Here is a 19,657-nt window from a genome sequence, read left to right on the forward strand (position 1 = left end):
AGGAGGGTGTACTCAGCCCACACGAAGGGCGCACCTTGAGTACCCAGCTTGGGTGATAGGGGAGCCTGTGTCACTGGACCCTACAGGACACCTACTCCATTAGGCCACATGACCAGGACACAGAGTCAAAGCAGCCCTACCTAATACATAGTATACAAATACAGGGAGGCTGCCAAGATGAGGAGACAAAGAAACATGGCCCAAATGAAAGAATAGATCAAAACTCCAGAAAAAGAGCTAAACAAAATGGAGATAAGCAATCTATCAGATGCAGAGTTCAAACACTGTTTATAAGGATGCTCAAGGAACTTAGTGAGGACCTCAGCAGCATAAAAAAGATCTAGTCAGCAACAAAGGATACACTAATTGAAATAAAGAATAATTTACAGGGAAACAATAGTAGAGTGGATGAAACCAAGAATCAAATCAATGATTTGGAACATGAAGCAAAACAAACAAACAAGAAAACCACCAAACAGAACAACAAGAAGAAAAAATCCATAAAAATGAGGACAGTAAATGAAGCCCCTCGGACAACTTCAGGAGGTCCAATATTTGCACCATACGGGTGCCAGGAGGAGAAGAGAAAGAGCCAGAAATTGGAAATCTATTTGAAAAAGCAGTGGGAGAAAACTTCCCTAATTTGGTGAAGGACATAGATATGCAAGTCCAGGAAGCACAGAGTCCCAAACAAGATGGATGCAAAGAGGCCCACCCCAAGACGCATCTTAATTAAAATGCCAAAGGGTTAAAGATAAAGAGAGAGTCTTAAAAGCAGCCAGAGAAAAACAGAGAGTTACCTACAGGGGAGTTCCCATAGGACTGTCAGCTGATTTCTCCAAAGAAATTTTGCAGGCTAGAAGGGATTGGCAAGAAATATTCAAAGTCATGAAAAACAGGGACCTACAGCCAAGATTACCCAGAAAAGCTATTATTTAGAGTTGAAGGGCAGATAAAGTCTTTGCCAGGCAAGAAAAAACTAAAGGAGTTCATCATCACCAAACCATTATTATATGAAATATTAAAGGGACTTATTTGAGAAAAAGATCAAAATTATGAAAAATAAAATGGCAATCAATACATATCTATCAACAATTGATCTAAAAAACAAACCAAGCAAATAAGAACAGAGAGAGGATCATGGATGCAGAGAAGGTTTTGAGGATCTCCAGATGGGAGGGGGTGTGGGGGATGGGGGAGGGGGCGAGGGGATTAAGACGTGCAAATAAGTGGTTACAGAATAGCCACAGGGATGTAAAATACAGTAGAGGAAACGGAGTAGCCACAGAACTTATACACGTGCCTCATGGACACGAACAATGGTGGGGGGACTGCCTGAGGGAGTGTGGGACGGGGAGGGAAGGGGGAAAAATCGGGACAACTGTAATAGCATAATCAGTATAATTAAAAAAAAGTTCTCTATGTGCAGATGAGCACAGTCCATTCGGATAAGGCAAGTGACCGTCTCGTGTGTGTCGTCCTGGTTTAGTCACGTCCGGAGTCATGTCCTCTGGCTCCATGTCATCCTGGCTTCATGGTTGAAGGCCAGCAAATCCTCCGGAGCTGGGATGCCGAAGGTCGGGGTCTGTTTCTTCTGAAGGCAGGTCCTAGGGTTCTTATAAAACAGGCTGTTCATCTACAAGCTACACATCAGTCCGAGTCCGCACTCAGAGACGCGGTGTCAAAGAGTGGCGCGGCGGGTGACAGTTCCCCGCTGTCACAAGGGTTTTTATTTTATTTAATGCCTTATACGGTGTTACTCTCATCTTTTACTGCGATGTTTAAATTGTCCCAGATTGGCTAGGGGGCGCCCGTTTCAGTTGGTTCCTCAGGGTTTTGGTGAATTTTGAAAGCTTTCCTGCTTTTCCTGTGTGAGCTGTTGTTTCAGGCTGGTCCTGTATATTTCCAGCCCCAGCCGACACGGTATCTGTTTATCCCCCAAAGGATGCTGGGAGATGGTGTTCAGAGGCCCCGGTCTGTGTGCCAGCCTGCCCACTGCTAACGGGTGGGTCATTGTTTCTAGGCTTTCTTCAGTGGGCACAGTTGGGACATCCTTTTTTCTTTAAAAAGGACATATGAGTTCATACTGATATTTCCAATTCAAATGTAGGGATATAGAGTTATTTCTTGACCTCTTTGATTTTCTATTTCAATTTCTTCTCTCTCACAAAAACAGTAACTTCACAGTATACTATTTTATTACTAACAATATGATTATTTTTTGTAGTTCCTTTTGCATGATGATATATCCCACTAGGAACATATGGTCAAATTACTGCATTTTAAATCACTTGAAATAACTGTTCTCCGTGTGGTTAATCCATTAACTTCGTACATATTTGCGTGTACTTCTTTCTTTTTTGCTTTGAGTTTTAAGATTGCTCGGCAGATTTTGATGGCACTTTGTTTTGTGACGAGGCACAACAGTCCCATGGTGTCACAATCGAATCCACTCAGAGAGGTCTCCCTCGTCTCAGCCTGTCCCCTCTTTCCTTTCTTATAGTAGCATTTTATACATTTTTGGTTTATCCTTCTATTTTTTAAAAATATAATAAGTAGCCCTGGCTGGTGTGGCTCAGTGGATGGAGCACTGGTCTGTGAACAAAAGGGTCAACGGTTCGATGCCCAATCAGGCACAGGCCTGGGTTGTGGGCCAGGTCCCCAGTAGAGGGCGGATGAGAGGCGACCACACATGGATGTTTCCCTCTCTACCTCCCTTCCCTTCTCTAACAAAACAAATAAAATCTTTAAATATATATATAAAATAAGTAAACGTAAGCGAGCACACCGGACATGCTACTCTGTACCTGGCTCTGTCCCGGTAATATTTCCCAGTGCTCACCCCAAACCAGCACAGGAGCTAATCCTCATGTCTTCGCACAGCTGCACAGCATGCCAAAGGGGAGTAGAACGGGCCACCCCAAAACATGCCACTCGAGAATATTGTTTTGAATTAAAGGTGCTTGAGAAACAGCCAGAGCAAGGGCACTACAACCCTCCTCTGTCCCCTGGAAATCATGAGATAAATCCCCCCCCCGGGATCCCCCACCCCGTCCCCCATACCAAGAGGGCAGAAGGCGTCCTTATCACACCACAGGGAAGTTAGGGCCCAGAGGCTGTATCAACAACCATTGCTACTTCTTCACCAACGTTATCAGCCCAAGACCAAACCGCTTTGTTTTGTCCATTCTTCATGAATGTATTGTTTTTCTATGTAAATGATTTAAAAGCTTACTGCTTGGGTCACTTTTTAAGGCTCATACTTTTATAAGGCTCCTGCATGTGCAAAATTAAACTTCCCTCCTGTCTTATGTCAATTTAGCCCTTCAATCCGTCAGACAACCTCGAGGAAGGGGACAATTTTTTACCCTGCCACTCCATGGGTGGATGTATTGCTGCCTTCTTGCCTTTTGGTTTGGGGCAGGGTCTTCCACCCAGGACTGCATCTGGTGGCCTTCGCTGTCCCCGTTCTACAAAGAGAGACATTGAATAACTAGCCCAAGTTCATGTGGTCAGTAAACGGACAACCAGAGACTACCAACGCCGGCTTTCCAGCCAGTGGTTGGTGATTGCTTCCTCCAGCCCTGCTTGGAAGCTCGGACTCTGCCGTCTTCAGAGCAGTAGACAAGAAGAGAGTCATCGCTGTTTACTGACAGGGCCTGGTCCCTCCTTCCCCGGGTGAATGAGCCCCTCTTTGATACCTTGAGTGACAGCGATGACGTTCACAAATCCCTCTTCCTTTGCCATTTGGAACACAGAAGAACCAGCGTCTTTCCTAGGAATGGCTAACACTTAGAGCGAAGGGAATGGGCTAGACCTTGCTATACTATGCTTTCCTAGTTCAATAAGTGCCACAATTCACTGATGAAACACTTATGCTGCAAAGGACCAGGAATTCCCGAGTCAGGAAATGGTTGTCCAAGAAACCCTACCCCGGTGTTTGACTTTTTGCTCTGCACTCGTTTTGAGCTCTTACATAAATAGACCTGTGGGAGTGCTCAGGAACCAGGGAATGGATGTCATTTAGGAGGTCCGGCTGACAGCAAGCAAGATCTCTAGGAAGGCCAGTTAAATTCCAACAAGACCGATTTCTAACCGAGAACCTCAATGTCTCAAATCACAGTGGGGGACAAATGAATCTTATGCACTGGACCCCCTTTCTCATCATCGAAATCCCTGGGGGTGTTGAGAAGGGCTGATCAGGAAGGTGCTACGTGAGCGTGGAATGGGAACAGGTGCGGATGGGACGCTTCCCCTGACAGCAGAGAAAAGCTCCAGTGACCGTCCCCAGGCCCCGAGCCCTTCCCGTCCGCACCCACGGCGGCCACACTGCGGTCTTTTCAACACCGCCTTCACGGCTTTGGCCATTCCAGCATACGATGAATACATGGTTTTTATTTAATTAATTTTAAAACTTTAAATATTTATTTTAGCTTCATAAGGAGCAATGATTTTCTGAAACCACAGGTTTTGTGGGTTATGGTTTTCTCACACACGTTAAATACCACGTGCGAACACTGAAATAACTCTCAAAATGAAAACTGCCCACGGATTGCCTAAAATCAGCGGTGGGCGCACCCCCTTTGGTAACCGTCGCCTGAGCCACCGCTGGAGGAGCCCCAGAGGCTCCGGGCCCGCGAAGCCCGCTGGGGCGCGAACCCCGGCTCGGCTCCGGCGAGTGTCCCCAGCACCGCCCTGCCTGGAACGACGGCCACGGCCTCTGGGCGGCACCTACACACGGCTTGAGCGAAGGGCGCCGAGGCTCCGCAGGGACCCGGGCCGGTCTGGTTCGACCTGTGCCCCTGGGGTCGGGGGTCACACGTCCGAGCCCGGATGAACTACCCTCACCCCACAACTTCCTCTGGGGCTCACGGCAACTCCTTGGCCAAGACGCGGGCCGCAGCTCGGTAAGGCGCAGCCTCCGGGACAGCGGTGGGGGGGCGGTAGTGTCACCCCGCCCCCAGCCCGGGGGTCCGGGCCGTGGAGCGGGAGCCTCCGACACCGCCTGAGGGCCCAACTGCCGAGCTGCGGCGGGCGGGGCGGGGACAGGGGATGTGCGTGGCACGCACCAGGAAGGAGTGAGCACAGCCTTGTCCCCTGTGGCGTTCGGCGGTAGGAAAGGGGGTGTGTGTGTCTGGCGGTGCTCGCGCAGGGGAGTCCAGGGGCTGTGCCCACCGAGGGACCCCTTCCTTGAGACTGGACGGACAAGTGGCCGCTGCCCGCTCTGCCCCTTAGGCCCAACGGGCCACGGCGTCGAGGGCTGGCCCACCCGTGGTGGGCGGGGACGCGACAGGGCAGTGGGCGGGATAGCTGGGCGCGGCCTCGCGCCATCTGGGCGCTGATTGGCTGGCGGCGCGCGGCTCCAGGTGCCATTTGTGGCTACAGCACGCAGCTGACGCAAGCGCGGCGTCCTGCACGTGCGGCCGTTTAGGAGTCGCCTGCGAAGACCTGCGTGGCTGGCGGGCGGGCAGCGAGGGGTGAGTGGCGGTGGTGGCCGGGGGCGCGGGCGGGTGGGATGGCGGGTGGACGCCTGCGGGCCGCGCCTCCCGCTCAGGGTGCCCGCGGCCGCGGGGCGAGTCCGGTCGGAGGGCGGCCAGGAGCGGGGCGGCCAGCATAGACGCCGCTTCGGGACCCTTTGACCTCTGTTGGGGCCTTGGCGTGCTCTGGGGACCCTCCTCCACTTGCCGGCCAAGTCCGAGCCGTTCGTTGGTCTCTGGCCCCCTCCTTCGGGAGACTTGTCAAAACCCCAAGCTCATCACCTAATCTGCCTTTGGAGGGTCCTGAAAACGTCACCTCTCCGTTGCTTGGGGCCCCTTCGCAGGAGGCAGGAAAGCGGGTGACCGGCCTTTGGGGCACAGCCTGAGCTTCCGGAGCGTCACCGGGGTTGCCCGGGTCCTTACGTAAGTGGTCGAACCAACTCTCCAAGACGAAAAGGATGGCTATAAATGCCACCTCCACGTAAGGAGCAAAACTTAGTCCCCTTTTTCCGAAAACATGGGCGGGAAGGTGAGTCCCCGCCCCTAGCTGAGAGGTTTCAGGTGTCTGAGAGGCGATGATCGTGGGTGCCCCTGGAGACACGGGTCCGATGTAATTGAGGCCCAGTATGTTTGTGTTTTCGCAAAAACAGAGCCGAGATCCACCATGGGAGACGAAGACTGGGAAGCGGAAATCATCGCGCCCCATCTGTCTTCCTATGTTCCTGTATTTGAGAAGGTAGTGAAATTTACAGCTTACATTCATTCGTAAATTCTACGGATTTGATCAAAGTGGAAAATTGCGTGGCGGGAAGGCTTTGGATGAGCTCCTGCTAAGTTTTAGTGAATTTTCTTTTGTTTTTTCCTAAACATATTTTTATATCCGTTGTAATGTTAGTAAAATTACAATTGTAATGTTTGGTTCCAGCTTTTTCATTTTTCACCGTTCCATATTATTGATGTCGTAAAAATAATTTCTTGTGGTTACATAATATTTCCTGGAAAGACTGTGCCATGATATAATTGATTTGCTGTTGGTGTGAATTTAAATGTTGTTAGCTTATTACTGTAATAGTGTCACAAATATCTACAGCTTATTTGTTTTAATTGGGGAGCTTTTTTTTTTTAAAGGAATTACTTGGTCAAAGGATATTTTATGGTTCTTTTTTCCCCTGATTCTCAATAGGGTTGTTAAAATACACAGTTTAATCCGCAGATGCACTTTCTCCGGCGGGCTTTAGTAGCCTAATTTTTAGTTTCTTTGTCTAAGGTTTTGTCTTCATCGAGTGTCCTTCAAACAGTACACTGCGCTGTGGCTCAGTGAGCGTGTTCATTGCATAAGGTGTTTGAAATTAAGTATGGCTGACTCAGATCTTTCAGATGTGCTTTTTCAGAATTTTTGTGCTATTCAGTAACCTACCTCTTTTCAGGGTGTTGGGAATACTCACTTGTATATAATTTCTGTTAACAAATCTATCTATGATTATATATATTTGTGTGGGTCCAGTTTGCAGTAAAGTTTTTCCGTTTGCAGACTTAACACCTGGTGCTGGGTTTTGCAGTAGTTGTTTGGCCTATTTGACTTGAAAGAACATGGTGCAATTAACAGCTTTTTTGCCTGCCATGGTTGGATTGAAAAGCACAACAACTAAGGCTGAACCTGTGACTTTTCTAAATGACGTTTTTATGTTGGAGGAATCTGAGGTATTTTCTGCAGCCTCGTTTCTTTCAGAGATGTAGTTTTTATTGCTTTTTCTGGCTGAGTTTCCACTTGTAGACTCAGCTGCGTTTCCCTTTTGTTAAATTTATAGTGATTCTGCAGCCATCTTGGACTAGGCTCACCTTCATCTCTGTGATTGGCCTTTTCTGAAGGCTTCTCAGGATTCTACTGGGAGATTTAATGTTGACACGTGTACCTGTAATTTTGAATAATTGGACACTGTTCTTCTGGGAGCTCTTAGCATGTCCTGGTTCTCAGTTTTGAAGTGAGCATGCCACCGCAGGATGGGACAGTGGAAGACATGGGGGTGGAGGCACACTTGATAACCTAACAAGTGTGCAGTCCAGTAGGCTCGGCGCCTAGGCATTTGCGGGGCGCATGCGAGTTTGTGGGGTGAGTGCCGCAGTGGACGGGTGTGGCGAGCGGAGCCGGGTCTGGGCCTGGGTCTGCTTCCTGGCTGTAGCGCTTCTCGTTTGGGGAACCCCCAGAGGCCACTGCTCTCTGATCTCGGGCCGCCTCTGTGGCACGTTTCAGAAGGCATGTGCTCTTGTGACGAAAGTGGAGACAGCTTGAATTAGTCCGTCCACAATTACGATTTTTAAAAGCAGGAGTGCAAAGTCTGTAGTAATTGCTTAGATAAGAAAGTCAAGTTTGCATCTGCTCTGTTCACATCCACACCATGGTTCTGAAGTAGCAGAGAAGAATGTGGTCCTTGGACGTCACTGAGTTGGCAGACCCAAGGGAGTGAAGTGCTGGAGCCTGAGGAGGATTTCCGGCAACTTCTGAGTCTGGCCCTCAGCGAGACATGGGAGGATAGGGTCTCTTGCAATGGAGGGCACGGGGAATCACACGTGCTGAGCCGGGCGCGCTGTGGGAGACGGACAGCGTGCTCCTCCACGAGCCCTAGGGGACGGGGCCACGGGCAGAGCAGCCACGAGGTGGGAGGAGGCCGGGGAGGAGGCTAAAGAGACGCGGGTGGAGCTGCGCGTGGAGCTGGTCTGGAGAGGGTGAAAAGTGAACGCTTTTGGCAGATGCTGGGCAGGATGGGCAGGAAACAGACAATGGGATCTGCTCAAGGGACGGGGACCGGCCGACCTCTGGGAGTTGCTGGAGCCCGAGCCTCTGGCTCTGCCTCTCCTTCCCCGCCTGTTCTCTGGCCTCACTTACGGTGGCCTCTGCTGCAGCCTGTGGTCGGGGACCTCCGCATGAGTTTTGGTTGCTAAACATTTTTGTTTGGGGAAATAGCTTTTTTTTGGAGAATGCTTTCACATAGAAATTAGGGCCTGGATTACACATTCTTGCAACGATCACATTTATTTCTGGGCTCTGGTGGTTATCCCTACATTTTGAGATGCTTTGCTCTCTCCTCTGTGACCCGACCACTCCTGGAACCTGGGGTCTGCGAGGGGCAGCTGGGGCTCAGAGTCGCCGGGCCCAGCTCTGCCGGTGCTGCGGTGCCGCGCCGGTCCCCCCAGCGGCCGCGGGAGGGGGCAGACTTCAGGCGGGTGTGGCAGGGCTGGTCCAGCCTGGACACCCGAGTCAGAAGGGGTGGGGGGCGGCCTTGCCTGCATTTGGGGACTTTAGCTTGTGTGAGCCCAGAGGAGGGGAGATGTGTTCAGCGTTTTGTCCAGGATTTGAATGTGTGTGGCACTGTGTCGGATGCGACCTGTCTGTCCAGGCGATCGGGACAGCCTGCCTCTGCTCTACTTGCTGCGGGGCCTAGAGCAGGCGCTGAGGTCCTGGTGTTCGGTACACGGTGACGCGATGCTCCGGTCTTGTCAGGGGCTTCTGGGCCTACAATGCAAGTGGTTTTTGCAAAGGCTCTTAAGGGGCTGGGACGGAAAACGTGGAGCTGCCTGCATTGGCCCCTCAACTGGCCGGGGAGAGGGTGTCTTCCAGGTTCGCAAGTTGTCCAGCCCGGAATTGACTGAGTAGCAGACCTGCCATGCTGAAAAGGAAAAACAACTCAGCATGTGACTAGAAGCACCCATTTGCTTGGAAAAGACAAAAGCTTTAACAAGTTATGATACTCCATAATGGAAAATGAGAGTACTTTCGAGGGCAAAGAGGTTTGTGTCTGGTAATGCAAACAGAGGATTCGCAGCTGCATGTGAGGAATATTGGTAGTTGTGTATGCTCTTAGTGTCAATGTTTTGAAACTTCTAAGTCAGTTCCTTTGGCTGATTTAAAAGGCTGTAACGGGTTTGCAGTGATGTGTGTGGAAGTTAGAGGGGAAGGCCGGCGCGCCCCGCAGCGGGTGTGGCTGGGCTGGGAGGCGGGGCCGGTGCGGTGGGGCGGGGCCTCGTCTCCCAGGCGGAGGTGGACGGCGCGTTCCAGAGCCCAATCATTGTGAACAGAAGCGGAAAACATTGAGGAAAGCGCGCGCGCGGGAGGCATGGACGGACGGACGGACAGGGGCGGGTGGGTCACGATCAGGCGGAGAGGCGAAGCCTCCCTGGACAACTGGGCATGGAGCTCGGGCCCCAGAGCTGCTCTGACAAAGGTCCGCGAAGCGGCTGTGTAGCGGCAGCGCGGGATTCCCTCCGAGTCTGCAGGGCCGCGCGCCTCGTGGAGGCCCCGCGAGAAGCCGCGTCCCTGCAGCTCGGGGGCCGCCCGCCCGGGGTGCCATCTCCCTGCGGCCCCTCTGTGTCCTCTGTGCGCCCTGCCCGCTCTCGTCAGGCCGCAGGCGAAGCCCGCCCAGGAAACCCGCGATCCCCAGCCATGTGTGCGAGCTCCCTCTGCATGCGAGGCGCCGGGCGAGGGCTGGCCTCGCCGGGCCTTCCTCAACCTCCTCCTCCCGTGGGCCTTGCGCACGCCCGGGGGCCAGGCGGTCAGGATTAGGGTTAGGGGGAGGGCGCGCGCCAGGGCGCTGCGGGCCGGAGCTGAGCGGCAGCTCGTGCGGGAGTGGCGGGAGGAGGGTGCGGCGGGCCGGCCTGGCTTCTGAGTTTGCGCGGCCCGCGGGGGTGGTGCGGTCCAGGGTACAACCTCATGGGAAAGGACGGGGGGTGTGCGGGAGGACCCTCTGCCCGTGAGGCGCGCAGTGCAAGGTGCCCGCGACAGCCCGTCAGCGGGGACGTGGGCGGCAGACTCCGCGGGGTGTTGCTTAGGGGAGGGTCGGCTGTGGGTAGACCTCGGAGCTTCCCGTGTGTTGGTGGGGTTTAAAGGCAGGAGCTTGGGTGCAGTTCCGGAGGGGAACGCTGGGTGGCCAGGCGAGGCCGAGGGGACAGCACTGCGCAGAGGCTGAGGCACCGTGCAGTGGCCCCCTGCGTCACCGCCTCCTTGCTGTCGGCATCCCGTGTGCAGGGCGGAGGGAGGCTGGGCTTGGGGGCTTGGAGACGAGGGTTGCTCTAGGCGGCTGGAGCAGAGGGGCAGTAGCTGGCCGGGTCGGGGAGTGGGACATTAGTGCTTTTTAAGGTAATGAAAGGGGTTAAGAATTTTTGATGAGCTGATTACAGTGGAGAACTTTCTGATGCCTTGCTTCAAAAGCTGCCTCCACGTTGGTCAGCTCCGTGTGTGTGGGATAGTAAATTCCGCAGCCTGAAGGCCATCTAATAACGCACCCCCAGTCCCTCAGTGCCGGAGCCTGTCACTGCCTTTTGCCCGCTCTGCACCACCTGTAAACCAGCCCTTTTGGTGCTCTCTCCACCCAGTAACACTCTGGACACTAAAGAAGGAACCAGCGTCTTTGGGCTTCATTTCTGAGAATGGAAAAGCGGATCGCTGGTCGGTTTCCATGTCTGTGACGTAAGCAGTTGCAACTTTCTGCTGTCCCCAAAGCCCACGCGTATCCAAGGCGCTAAGCTTTTCTGTTCTTACGGAAATGATTGTGAGATGCTCAAGCTTCACGAAAGCCATTTTGTGTCCCTTGTGAAAAAGACATTTTAGAAAGTAAGCGTCACTTGAGGTACCCTGCCGTGGTGCCCTTGCAGCTGGTGCGGGCGGCCGAGGCGCCGCTCGGGAAGTTGCTGCGAGAGGAAGCCAAGGGCTGGTTCGTGAGCAGGGTCCCCTGGGAGGCAGAGCAGCATTTCCTTGGGAGTGGATTCCTTTTCACGGGCTGCAAACAGTCGTTTGTTTCACTTTATAGGAACAGCGGAAATTTCACAAGTAGAGAGCTTTAGTCCCCGAGGGGGGGGCGGTGCCGCACTTCGGCAGGCTTCGCTGGGTCATGGGTACCTCGGTCAGCTGTCACTTGTATCCTAGGGTTTGATTGTACTGTTCAAATGCCCGGGTGGCTGAGCTCTCATGTCAGTTGTCAGCAAACTCCTTCCGTAAAAAGCTGGACAGTAGGTACTGCATGGGCCTTGCAGGCCGTCCTGCCCGAGTCACGGCTTTGTGACTAGAGCCTAAGCAGCAGCAGCGGACACGCCCAGGTCGACCCTGCCCGGCTTCACGTCTGGAAACAGCGGCCCACCAGTCGCGGCCCATGGCTGCCGTGTGCCAACCACCGCGCTCAGGGATGTGTTAATATGCTGCGCGTCCAGAGGTAGTGTGGAGATTTTGCGGAGATTGATGAAGGAACACCCAGTGACCCTGGAAATCCTACAGTCTAGCGTCGTTTTGTTTTGAACAAGCCCACTGGTTAAAATGTTCTAGTATTTGTGAAATAGATAGCACGTTCTTATCCCAAGTAGAAAACTCGTCTCTTCTTCCTCCCCACAGGACAGGTGTTCTTCTGGAGCAAACGGAGACACTTTCCACAGGAGCCCGGTGTCGCCATCAGGTGGGTGTTCCGGCGGGAGGTGGCACCTCCTTCCAGTGACGGGGAGCTGCCTCGTAGGCACCCAGTAGCGGTGTCTTTAAAATGTCCTAGTGAGGACGTGCCTTCCTCGGGGACTTTGTGGTGAGGCCGCTCCCGTTAGAGAAGGGGGAGGGGAGTGCCCCGTGCGTTAGGCGGCTCTGTGTGGGTCTGGGGCGGCCGCGGGCCTTTGTCCAGGCTGGACGCCGCGTGCTCGGCGTGCCCGCCGCCAGGGCCTTGCCAGGGCCTGACGTGGGGGTGGGGCGGTGACCTGTCAGGACAGCCCCGTCTGAACCACACCTGCAGCTCCTCCAGACACCAGCATGTCTCTGTCACTCGGAACCGAATGTAGGAGAGGCCCCAGGAGAGCGAGAGGCACGTCAGGAAAGGCAGCTGCGGTCCCGCCCCACCGCCTGCACCCGCCCCCCCCCCCCCGCCGCCCCTGGCTGGCCCGCGTGTTCACGGCATCGACGTGGATGGCACGCAGGTGGTCGTGTCAGGGCTCCGCTTGACAGTGCTCCCTGCCGTTGGCCTCCAAAGCAGGCTGAGGTGCTACTTCTACCGCATTAAAAATTCTCACATAGAGTTGACCATCTTAACCATTTTTTTGAGTGTAGGCCAGTGGCATTAAGTACAGCTGACCCTTAAACAAGGCGGGAGTTGGGGGCACCAACCCTGCACAGTCTGAGTCTGTGGGTGTGCGGGGCCCTCACATAAAACAGCGCAGAGCAGCGTCTGGGGTCAGCCGTCCACGTTCTCAGCTTCCCGGCCGGGGCGGAGGGCACACACTCATGCCGCCCTGTGGCCGCCACCGCCTCCCACCTCTGGAGCCGCCTTATCTCCCCAGGCTGACACTGCTTCCCACCTGCTACACACAAACTCCCGCCCCACCCCCGCCGGGGAGGCCACCAGGCTGCCTCCTGGGAGCCTGAGTGACCAGTGCAAGGGAGGGGGTCCGGCAGTTCCCTCGTCAGAGGCGGCGGCCGGGCCGGGCAGCCCGTCCCATGTCGGGGAGCCTGCGGAGAGGGGGTTCGGAGAGGGGGAGCTGGTCCATCAGGTCAGAGCGATCCTCCAGGGAGGGGTTCGGTGGAGCAGACGTGCCTTCGTGTTGTCGGGCTGCACTTGTCCTTCATCAGCATTCGATGCCGTGGTTTAGCATGAACCATTCCCGAACTCGCTGCCTGCTGCCAACAGCCAAAGGCGGACTCTGCTTCCACCACGTGAACTGGGTGCATGCATGTGTGCTTGGAATATTCCAAAGACAAGCGGGTAGAGGCGATCTGTTGCAAACCCCCCCAAAACCCAAAAAATCCCAAAACTTAAAAAAACAGCAGTGAAAAGAAATCCTGTCCTCCGAAGCCTTGGCCCCAGGGTTTGCCACTCTGGACAATCTGCCGACTGCGACTCCCAGGTCGCGGCACGCGTTCTCCCGTGCAGAATCGCGTCCTGCCGGCGTTGTCAACACGCGCGTGTTTCTTCCATCGTAAATACTGCCTTGCACTTCCTTTGCTCCCCTGCTCTTATCTTTTATACCCTTTTCATGATCTTAAAATTATATTCAGATGTTTTCTTTTTGTCGTTGATTTCATGAAAGCGGGGTGCCGCAGCACTGCCTCCTGCTTTCTCTTAGCGATGGCCATGGAATTCCTTCTGAGCTAGCTGGTAGGATCTCATTGTTTCCAGAGTTCACTGGAAAAGTTCCCGTTATCTGGTTTTAACGTGTCAAATAGAAACTTGGCAGCTCACGATGGAGACCATCTGGTCCTCGCTGCCCTCGCCTGGCCTCCTGCGCGGGGCGTGCGTGCCGAGGCCCTCGCCTGCCCTGCACACGCACACGGTCTCCTCCGCGCTCCGGTGGCGCTCTTCTTGCTCAGACATTAGTGTGCGTGTGATTCACGTTTGAGCTGTGCGATTAGTATGTGATGGTTATGTTTCCTTTATTATTCATCCTTGGTTTTTAAAAAGATTGCACTGTATTGATTATGCTGTTACAGTTGTCCCAGCTTTTCTTCCTCTGCCCCCCCCCCCGTCAGCACCCCCACTCCTCAGGCCACCCCCACGCCGTTGTTCCTGCCCACGGGCATGCGTGTGTGTCCCTTGGCTGCTCTGTTTCCTGGTCCGTGCCTTACACCCCCATGACTGTGCCGTAACTCCCAGTTTGCGCTTCTCGATCCCTGCGCTGTTCTCTGCCCCTCCCCCCGACCTGCCTCCTGTCTGGCGCCTGCCAGAATGTTCTCTGTGTCTACGACTGTTTCTGTTCTGCTTGTTTATTCTGCTTTTTAGATTCAGTTGTTAATAGATATGTATTTGTAGCCATTTCATTGTTCATATTTTTTGATCTTATGAAAGATCAAAATGTTTCATATAATCCTGGTCTGGTGGTGATGAACTCCTTTAGCTTTTTCTTGTCCGGGAAGCTCTTCCTCTGCCCTTTAATCCTAAAAGATAGCTTTGCTGGGTAGAGTAATCTTGGCTGGACGTCCCCACTTTTCATCACTTTGAATATTTCTGGGCCAGTCTCTTCTTGCTTACAAAGTTTCTTTTGAGAAATCAGCTGCCAGTTTTGGGGGGACTCCCTTGAAGGTAGCTGTTTTTCTCTTGCTGCTTTTAAGAGTTCCTCTTTATCTTTAACCTTTGGCAATTTAATTATGATGCGTCTTGAGGTTGGCCTCTTTGGGGTCGGCCTCTTTGGGTCCAGCTTGTGTGGGACTCTGTGCTTCCTGGACTTGGGTGCCCAGCTCCTTCACCGGGTCAGGGAAGTTTTCTGTCACTGCGCTGAACACCGTGCTCTCGCGTGCTGCGACCACAGCGTAGTCCTCCGTCAGCTCTGAGGGACGTCTTGGTGGTTCTGAATTTTGCCAATTATGAGTAAACCTGAGATAAACATTTATGGGCAGGTTTTTTTGTGGACACAAGTTTTCAGTTCTTTTGGGTAAATGCCAAGGAGAAGGGTTGCCGGATCGCATGGCAGGACCTGCTGGGTGTGTAAGGAATAGCCGAGCTGTCTGCCACGGGGCCGTGCCGTCCCGCACCCTCCGCAGCAGTGCCGTTTCCGGCACCCCGCGTCCTTGCCCGCATGCGGCCTTGTCTGTGTCATGGATTTTGGCTGTGGTGACAGTTACACAGTGATTTCCCTGTATCCCCAGGAGGTGTGCCCCAAGATAACTGCATATTCTGGAACTTGCCACCTTGCATAACTGAAACTTGGTGCTCCTTGAACAGCACCTCCATTGTTTTCGAGGTTATTGCCCTTTCCTTTTGATTCCGGACACTGTTCATTTGTGTGTCTCCTCTTCCCCCCTCTCCCTGCCCCTCCTGCCCGCACCTGTCTTCTAGCCGTTTGTCCCTCTGGCAGGTTCATGTTGGCCTCTTTGAAGAACCTCGTTTTGGCTTTGTTGAAGTGCCATGTTATGTTTGTTTCTTCTTGTATTGATTACTGCTTTTCTTTTTTTTTTCTCATTCTGTGTGATTTTGTTTTCTTTTCCCTAACGTTCTTTCTAGCTGACATGGCTGTTTAGCTCATTAATTTTGAGTTCTTATTTTTAGTATAAAAATTTAGGTACTGATAAGTAACATTTTTATCATACAGTTCTAAGCAGTTTTAAGGTTCCATTATCTATTTTTTCTGTGGGCTGGGCTATATAGAAGTGGTTTAAAAATACATTTCCAAATGTAAGAGGATTTTAACCAAGTTTTTTTTTTTTTGTTTAATAACATCTCATTTGACCTCATTGTGATTAACGAATTTTGAGTAGACCATACTGATTTGTGAAACTTGTTGGAATTGTGTTGTGACCTCCCGCGTGGTCGGTTTTTACAAACGTGCTCTCTGCTGTTGAGGGGGTCGGTCCCGTGCCGCTGGGAGCACGCAGTCCTGAGAAAGTGCGCAGTGCGCTGCGCGTGGCTGGGGTCCTCCGAGTCTCCTCCGAGGGCGTTTATGTTGTTGCTAATACAGACAGTACTCGTGAAAACATCTCTTGTATCTGTGTTACCATGTATGTATATCCAGAGGAGAAATTCGTGTCAGTATATATTTTTTAAAAACGTATTTTTTAATTTGGGTCACATTTGATGCAGTTTATAGTTCCAGTGCTGTGATTTTTTGTTTCCCTCGACCGTTTTTGGAATCACCAAACCTGAAACTGCGTTCCAGACAGTCATGTGGCTGGAAAAAGGCGTCGCCTCCTTTTGATTCCCAGTGTCTGTACTTCTGAGTGAGAGTGAGCCACCGTTCGCTTTCGTTTGGGGGCTGCCTGTTCCTGTTGACGACCGGCGTTCTCAGACTGCTAGACACACACCCCCGTGCGGGCGAGCAGCACCCTGACAAGGTGTGGCAGTGGCCCGCCCGCCCCCGCCCCCCGTCCCCCCACTGCCTGGGAGTCTGACTTGCTTCTTGATGTTGTTTGCTTTAGACTTGGATGTCGGACCTTCGCAGAGAGAGCATCTCATGAGACGGGGCTTTGCCTCCGGGAGGAGTTTGGGAAGCCGAGGTGAGTGGTGCTCCCGCTCCGTCTTCTCGGCTGCAGACGGGGTGGGCGCAGAGCCAACTCTGTTGCAGCTCAGTGTGCAGGAGGCTCTGTTGGGGTCATGAGCTCATCACTTTTTGGGATGCCGTTGTTCTTGCTGTCACGCTTTTGGGAGCAATAGTGCAACAGAAACAGTTTGACTAGATAGACTGGGTAAAGGCGGTTGCTGTACAGAGCTGCTGCTTAATGTGTTTGCGGTTATGGATTTCCAACAACTGGCCTGGGAAAGTTAGAGAAGCTTCAGAGTTGGGATGGGCGGGGCCTCCTCACGGTTTGTATTTCTCAAGGGAAGGGCTGATGGGCAGCGTTCCTGTCATCCCATTGATATTGTATTAAGAGGTTATTTTTCCAAGTTTGGAATTTTTTATTGTTACTTTTAGAACAACCAGAACTTGATCTGACAGATAATGACGCAGCAAAATACCTTCTGGTGGTCTTTCTTTAGATTTGATCATAAAATGCTGAAAATATTCCATATTATGGTTTCTTACAGTGCAATAAAATATTAGAATCTCAATTTAAACTTATTTAAAAATACATATGACCATTTATTTTTGTGTAATATCAGAAGCTAGAGCTAATTGGTAATTGTAAAAATAGATGACACTTATTGAATTTATTAGATATTACTCTTTCAAAAACTATTGATATCTCTAGCTATTTTTATTCATTGGAAACTAGAGGTTGATGTGGGTGTGTGGTATTTCATTCGATGTTTGGAAAACTTAATTTCTTGTTTAGATAGAATTAACACAAATGTGAATTTTATGTTTTGACATGTTCCTGCTACTAATGTAAATAATTTATTCTTTAAATATACGTATATATTTTGTTCTTCAAGCCTGCGTGTCAGGTAAGAAGTGTTGACGGTCTGGGCCACGTGATTCTGAAAAGAGGTTCCGGTGCGGGTTGTGCTGGCTGTTATGTCAGGAATAATGTGACACGATGCTCAAGGGGAATATTTAATATGTAGATCTATTTCAAAATCCCATTTTAGACTAGATTATGTGATAGTTTTGAGGTAGGCTTGTAAACATTGTTGAATGAAGCCTTTTTTAAGGAGAAAACTGTAACCGAGACCAATTTTACTGCAGGTTGCTAATTCCATGTGTTTTAGGTTGAAATACACAGTGAACTTCTTATGAGAATGCTCTGTGGAATGTGAATACTTGAAAAAGTTATCTTGATACTCCATTTAATTCTGGAAATTCACAGCCCACGAGTGTAACTTTTTCCCTCTGAGTCACCTGACACTTTAGCTGGTCTCAGGCCCTCTGGTATTGTTTCTCCGAACTTGCTTAGTTCGTAACGGTTTTGAGATTGATTCTCAGTTGCTTCTGATGTTACCCTGATGAGAGCGTCCCGCTCTGGGAAGCCCGGCCTAAACGGCTCTCCCCGCGCGTACCACGCGTACCACGCTGCACCACGCGCACCACGCGCACCACGCGCACCCGCTGGCACCACGCGCACCCTCAGGACCTGGGGAAGGTGCTGGGAGCTGCTGGGGTGCCGCGTGCAGGCGGCTTCAGGAGTCCGTGGAGCCCTCCGCTCCTGCGCTCGGGTGCGCAAGACAGCCAGACAGCTTATGAGGGGCACCGGACAAGGCTTTAGTTCGTCCCAGGGATGGTTTCAAGTGGCACTTCATCCAGTTTGGATGTCTCTTGTGACCAATTTTTGTCTTAAATAACCTGCTACTTGCCATAGTGGCTCTGCCCGCCATTCTCAGTGCAGTGGGAGAGAAGCACGGGGGAGAAGCGTTTCTGAGAGGAGACCCAGGCAGTGCGCTGGGAATGTGGGGAGGAGTCACGCACGACGAAAGGCTCAGAAAGGCTTCCCAGCAGAGGCGGCCTTTGAACAAGGCTGGGGGAGCGTGGAGAGAATTTTGAGACCCAGAAAAGCAGGGCACGCCCCGTGGAAGGACAGCGTGGAAGGGGTGCAGATGGAGGAGCGCGCCCTGCCGGGACGGGCGGTGCTCGGCTCGGGGGAGCCAGGAAGGCCCCGTGGGGCCGTTGGGGCGGGAGGGGCTGCGAAGGGCCTTAGCCTGCGGTCCGTCCCGATCTCAGGTCAGAAGGAGAAAGGTGGGCACGACCTCGCACCGGGAGAGGGCGGGCAGCGGTGGCTTGCGCACTGGCGGGGTGTGCGCCCCACTCGCAGGCGAGGTTGAGTCTGCAGAAAGTCAGAGCTGAGTTTTCTGATTAAAGGTCAGTAGTCAAACGACATCTAGTCTAAAGCTGGATTTCAGTGGTACATGTTATCACCTTGGTATCCTAATTTCAGAGGTCTTTTTTTTTTTTTAATGGGTGGGGTATACTAACTATGTAAGTTTCTATACTACTCTCTCTCTGTCCTTGAAAGTCACTGGGAGGCTTTTAACTCCTGGCTTTTGTGACATCCTTCACGCTGTACATCGAAGAGCTTCAGCTCCGTGTGACCTTTTCCAGATGCTGGCGAGTGGAGCAGAAGGGAGCCCCCCTCCGCAGCCGGCGCCTCTGGGGTCGGCAAGGGCTTCGGCAGCCGAGGTAACCAGCTCGTGGCGTCCTGCCGGGAACGCTCGCGTGGCCACAGCCGCTCTGGCCGTTGAGTTCCCGCATCCCTGTGACGCGCCTAGAACGTGCACACGGTCCCCCGGGATGTGTGAGCGCTCGGGCACGCCTTGCTTTCCTCGGTGGCTGGCAGAGCGGGGTCTGGGCACTGGGGGCCCGACTGCTGCCCACGGAGCCCTCGTAAACAGGTGTGCCCCTTGGGCAGCTGCCCCCTCCAAGCTGGCCTGCCCCGCAGGCGATCACAGTCCTCTCCTCTCTGTCCTCAAGGCGCCGCCCCTCCCGGACGGCAGACCCGTGCCAGCTCCACGGGGAATCTGAGTCTCCGTGTTCAGCTGAGCAGAGAACCGGGTGGGGCTTTGAAACTAAACGTTTCCCCGAAAATCTTTAGAAACTGTAGGTCAAAAGCAGAGTTTAAGTTCAAGACCAGTAGTGTGTGGGTGGAAGGCTTCCCGAGGCACCTTGGACAGCCAGCGTGTGACTTGGGGAGGGGACAACACAGGGAGAGGGGGACTGGTGAAGGGCGGTAGGAGGCGGTCCTGTCCTGAACCAGCGTCCAGATTGCTCGTGTTTAAGTGAATAAAGCGACTGAAAACCTGGTTTTCTGATAATACATTCTTTCTGAAGGGATTACCTCTATTTTGAAAGGATGTGTCTGTTCA

General features: G+C 52.5%; 1 protein-coding gene across 1 annotated transcript in view; it reads left to right on the forward strand.

Annotated features, from left to right (window-relative positions):
- The first annotated feature begins 6,141 nt into the window (after positions 1-6,141).
- The window catches only part of DDX4 (DEAD-box helicase 4), a 44,347-nt gene continuing 30,831 nt past the window's right edge, over positions 6,142-19,657 (forward strand). The window contains exons 1-4 of the mRNA XM_054575298.1: positions 6,142-6,213; positions 11,854-11,914; positions 16,342-16,419; positions 18,897-18,974. Of these exons, the coding sequence (XP_054431273.1) occupies positions 6,142-6,213; positions 11,854-11,914; positions 16,342-16,419; positions 18,897-18,974 (289 nt within the window). The remainder of the gene's footprint in view (positions 6,214-11,853; positions 11,915-16,341; positions 16,420-18,896; positions 18,975-19,657) is intronic.

The sequence above is a fragment of the Pteronotus mesoamericanus genome, unplaced genomic scaffold (assembly GCF_021234165.1).
Source record: "Pteronotus mesoamericanus isolate MK-2021 breed Mesoamerican mustached bat unplaced genomic scaffold, CSHL_Meso_final contig_29, whole genome shotgun sequence".
Lineage (NCBI taxonomy): Eukaryota > Metazoa > Chordata > Mammalia > Chiroptera > Mormoopidae > Pteronotus > Pteronotus mesoamericanus.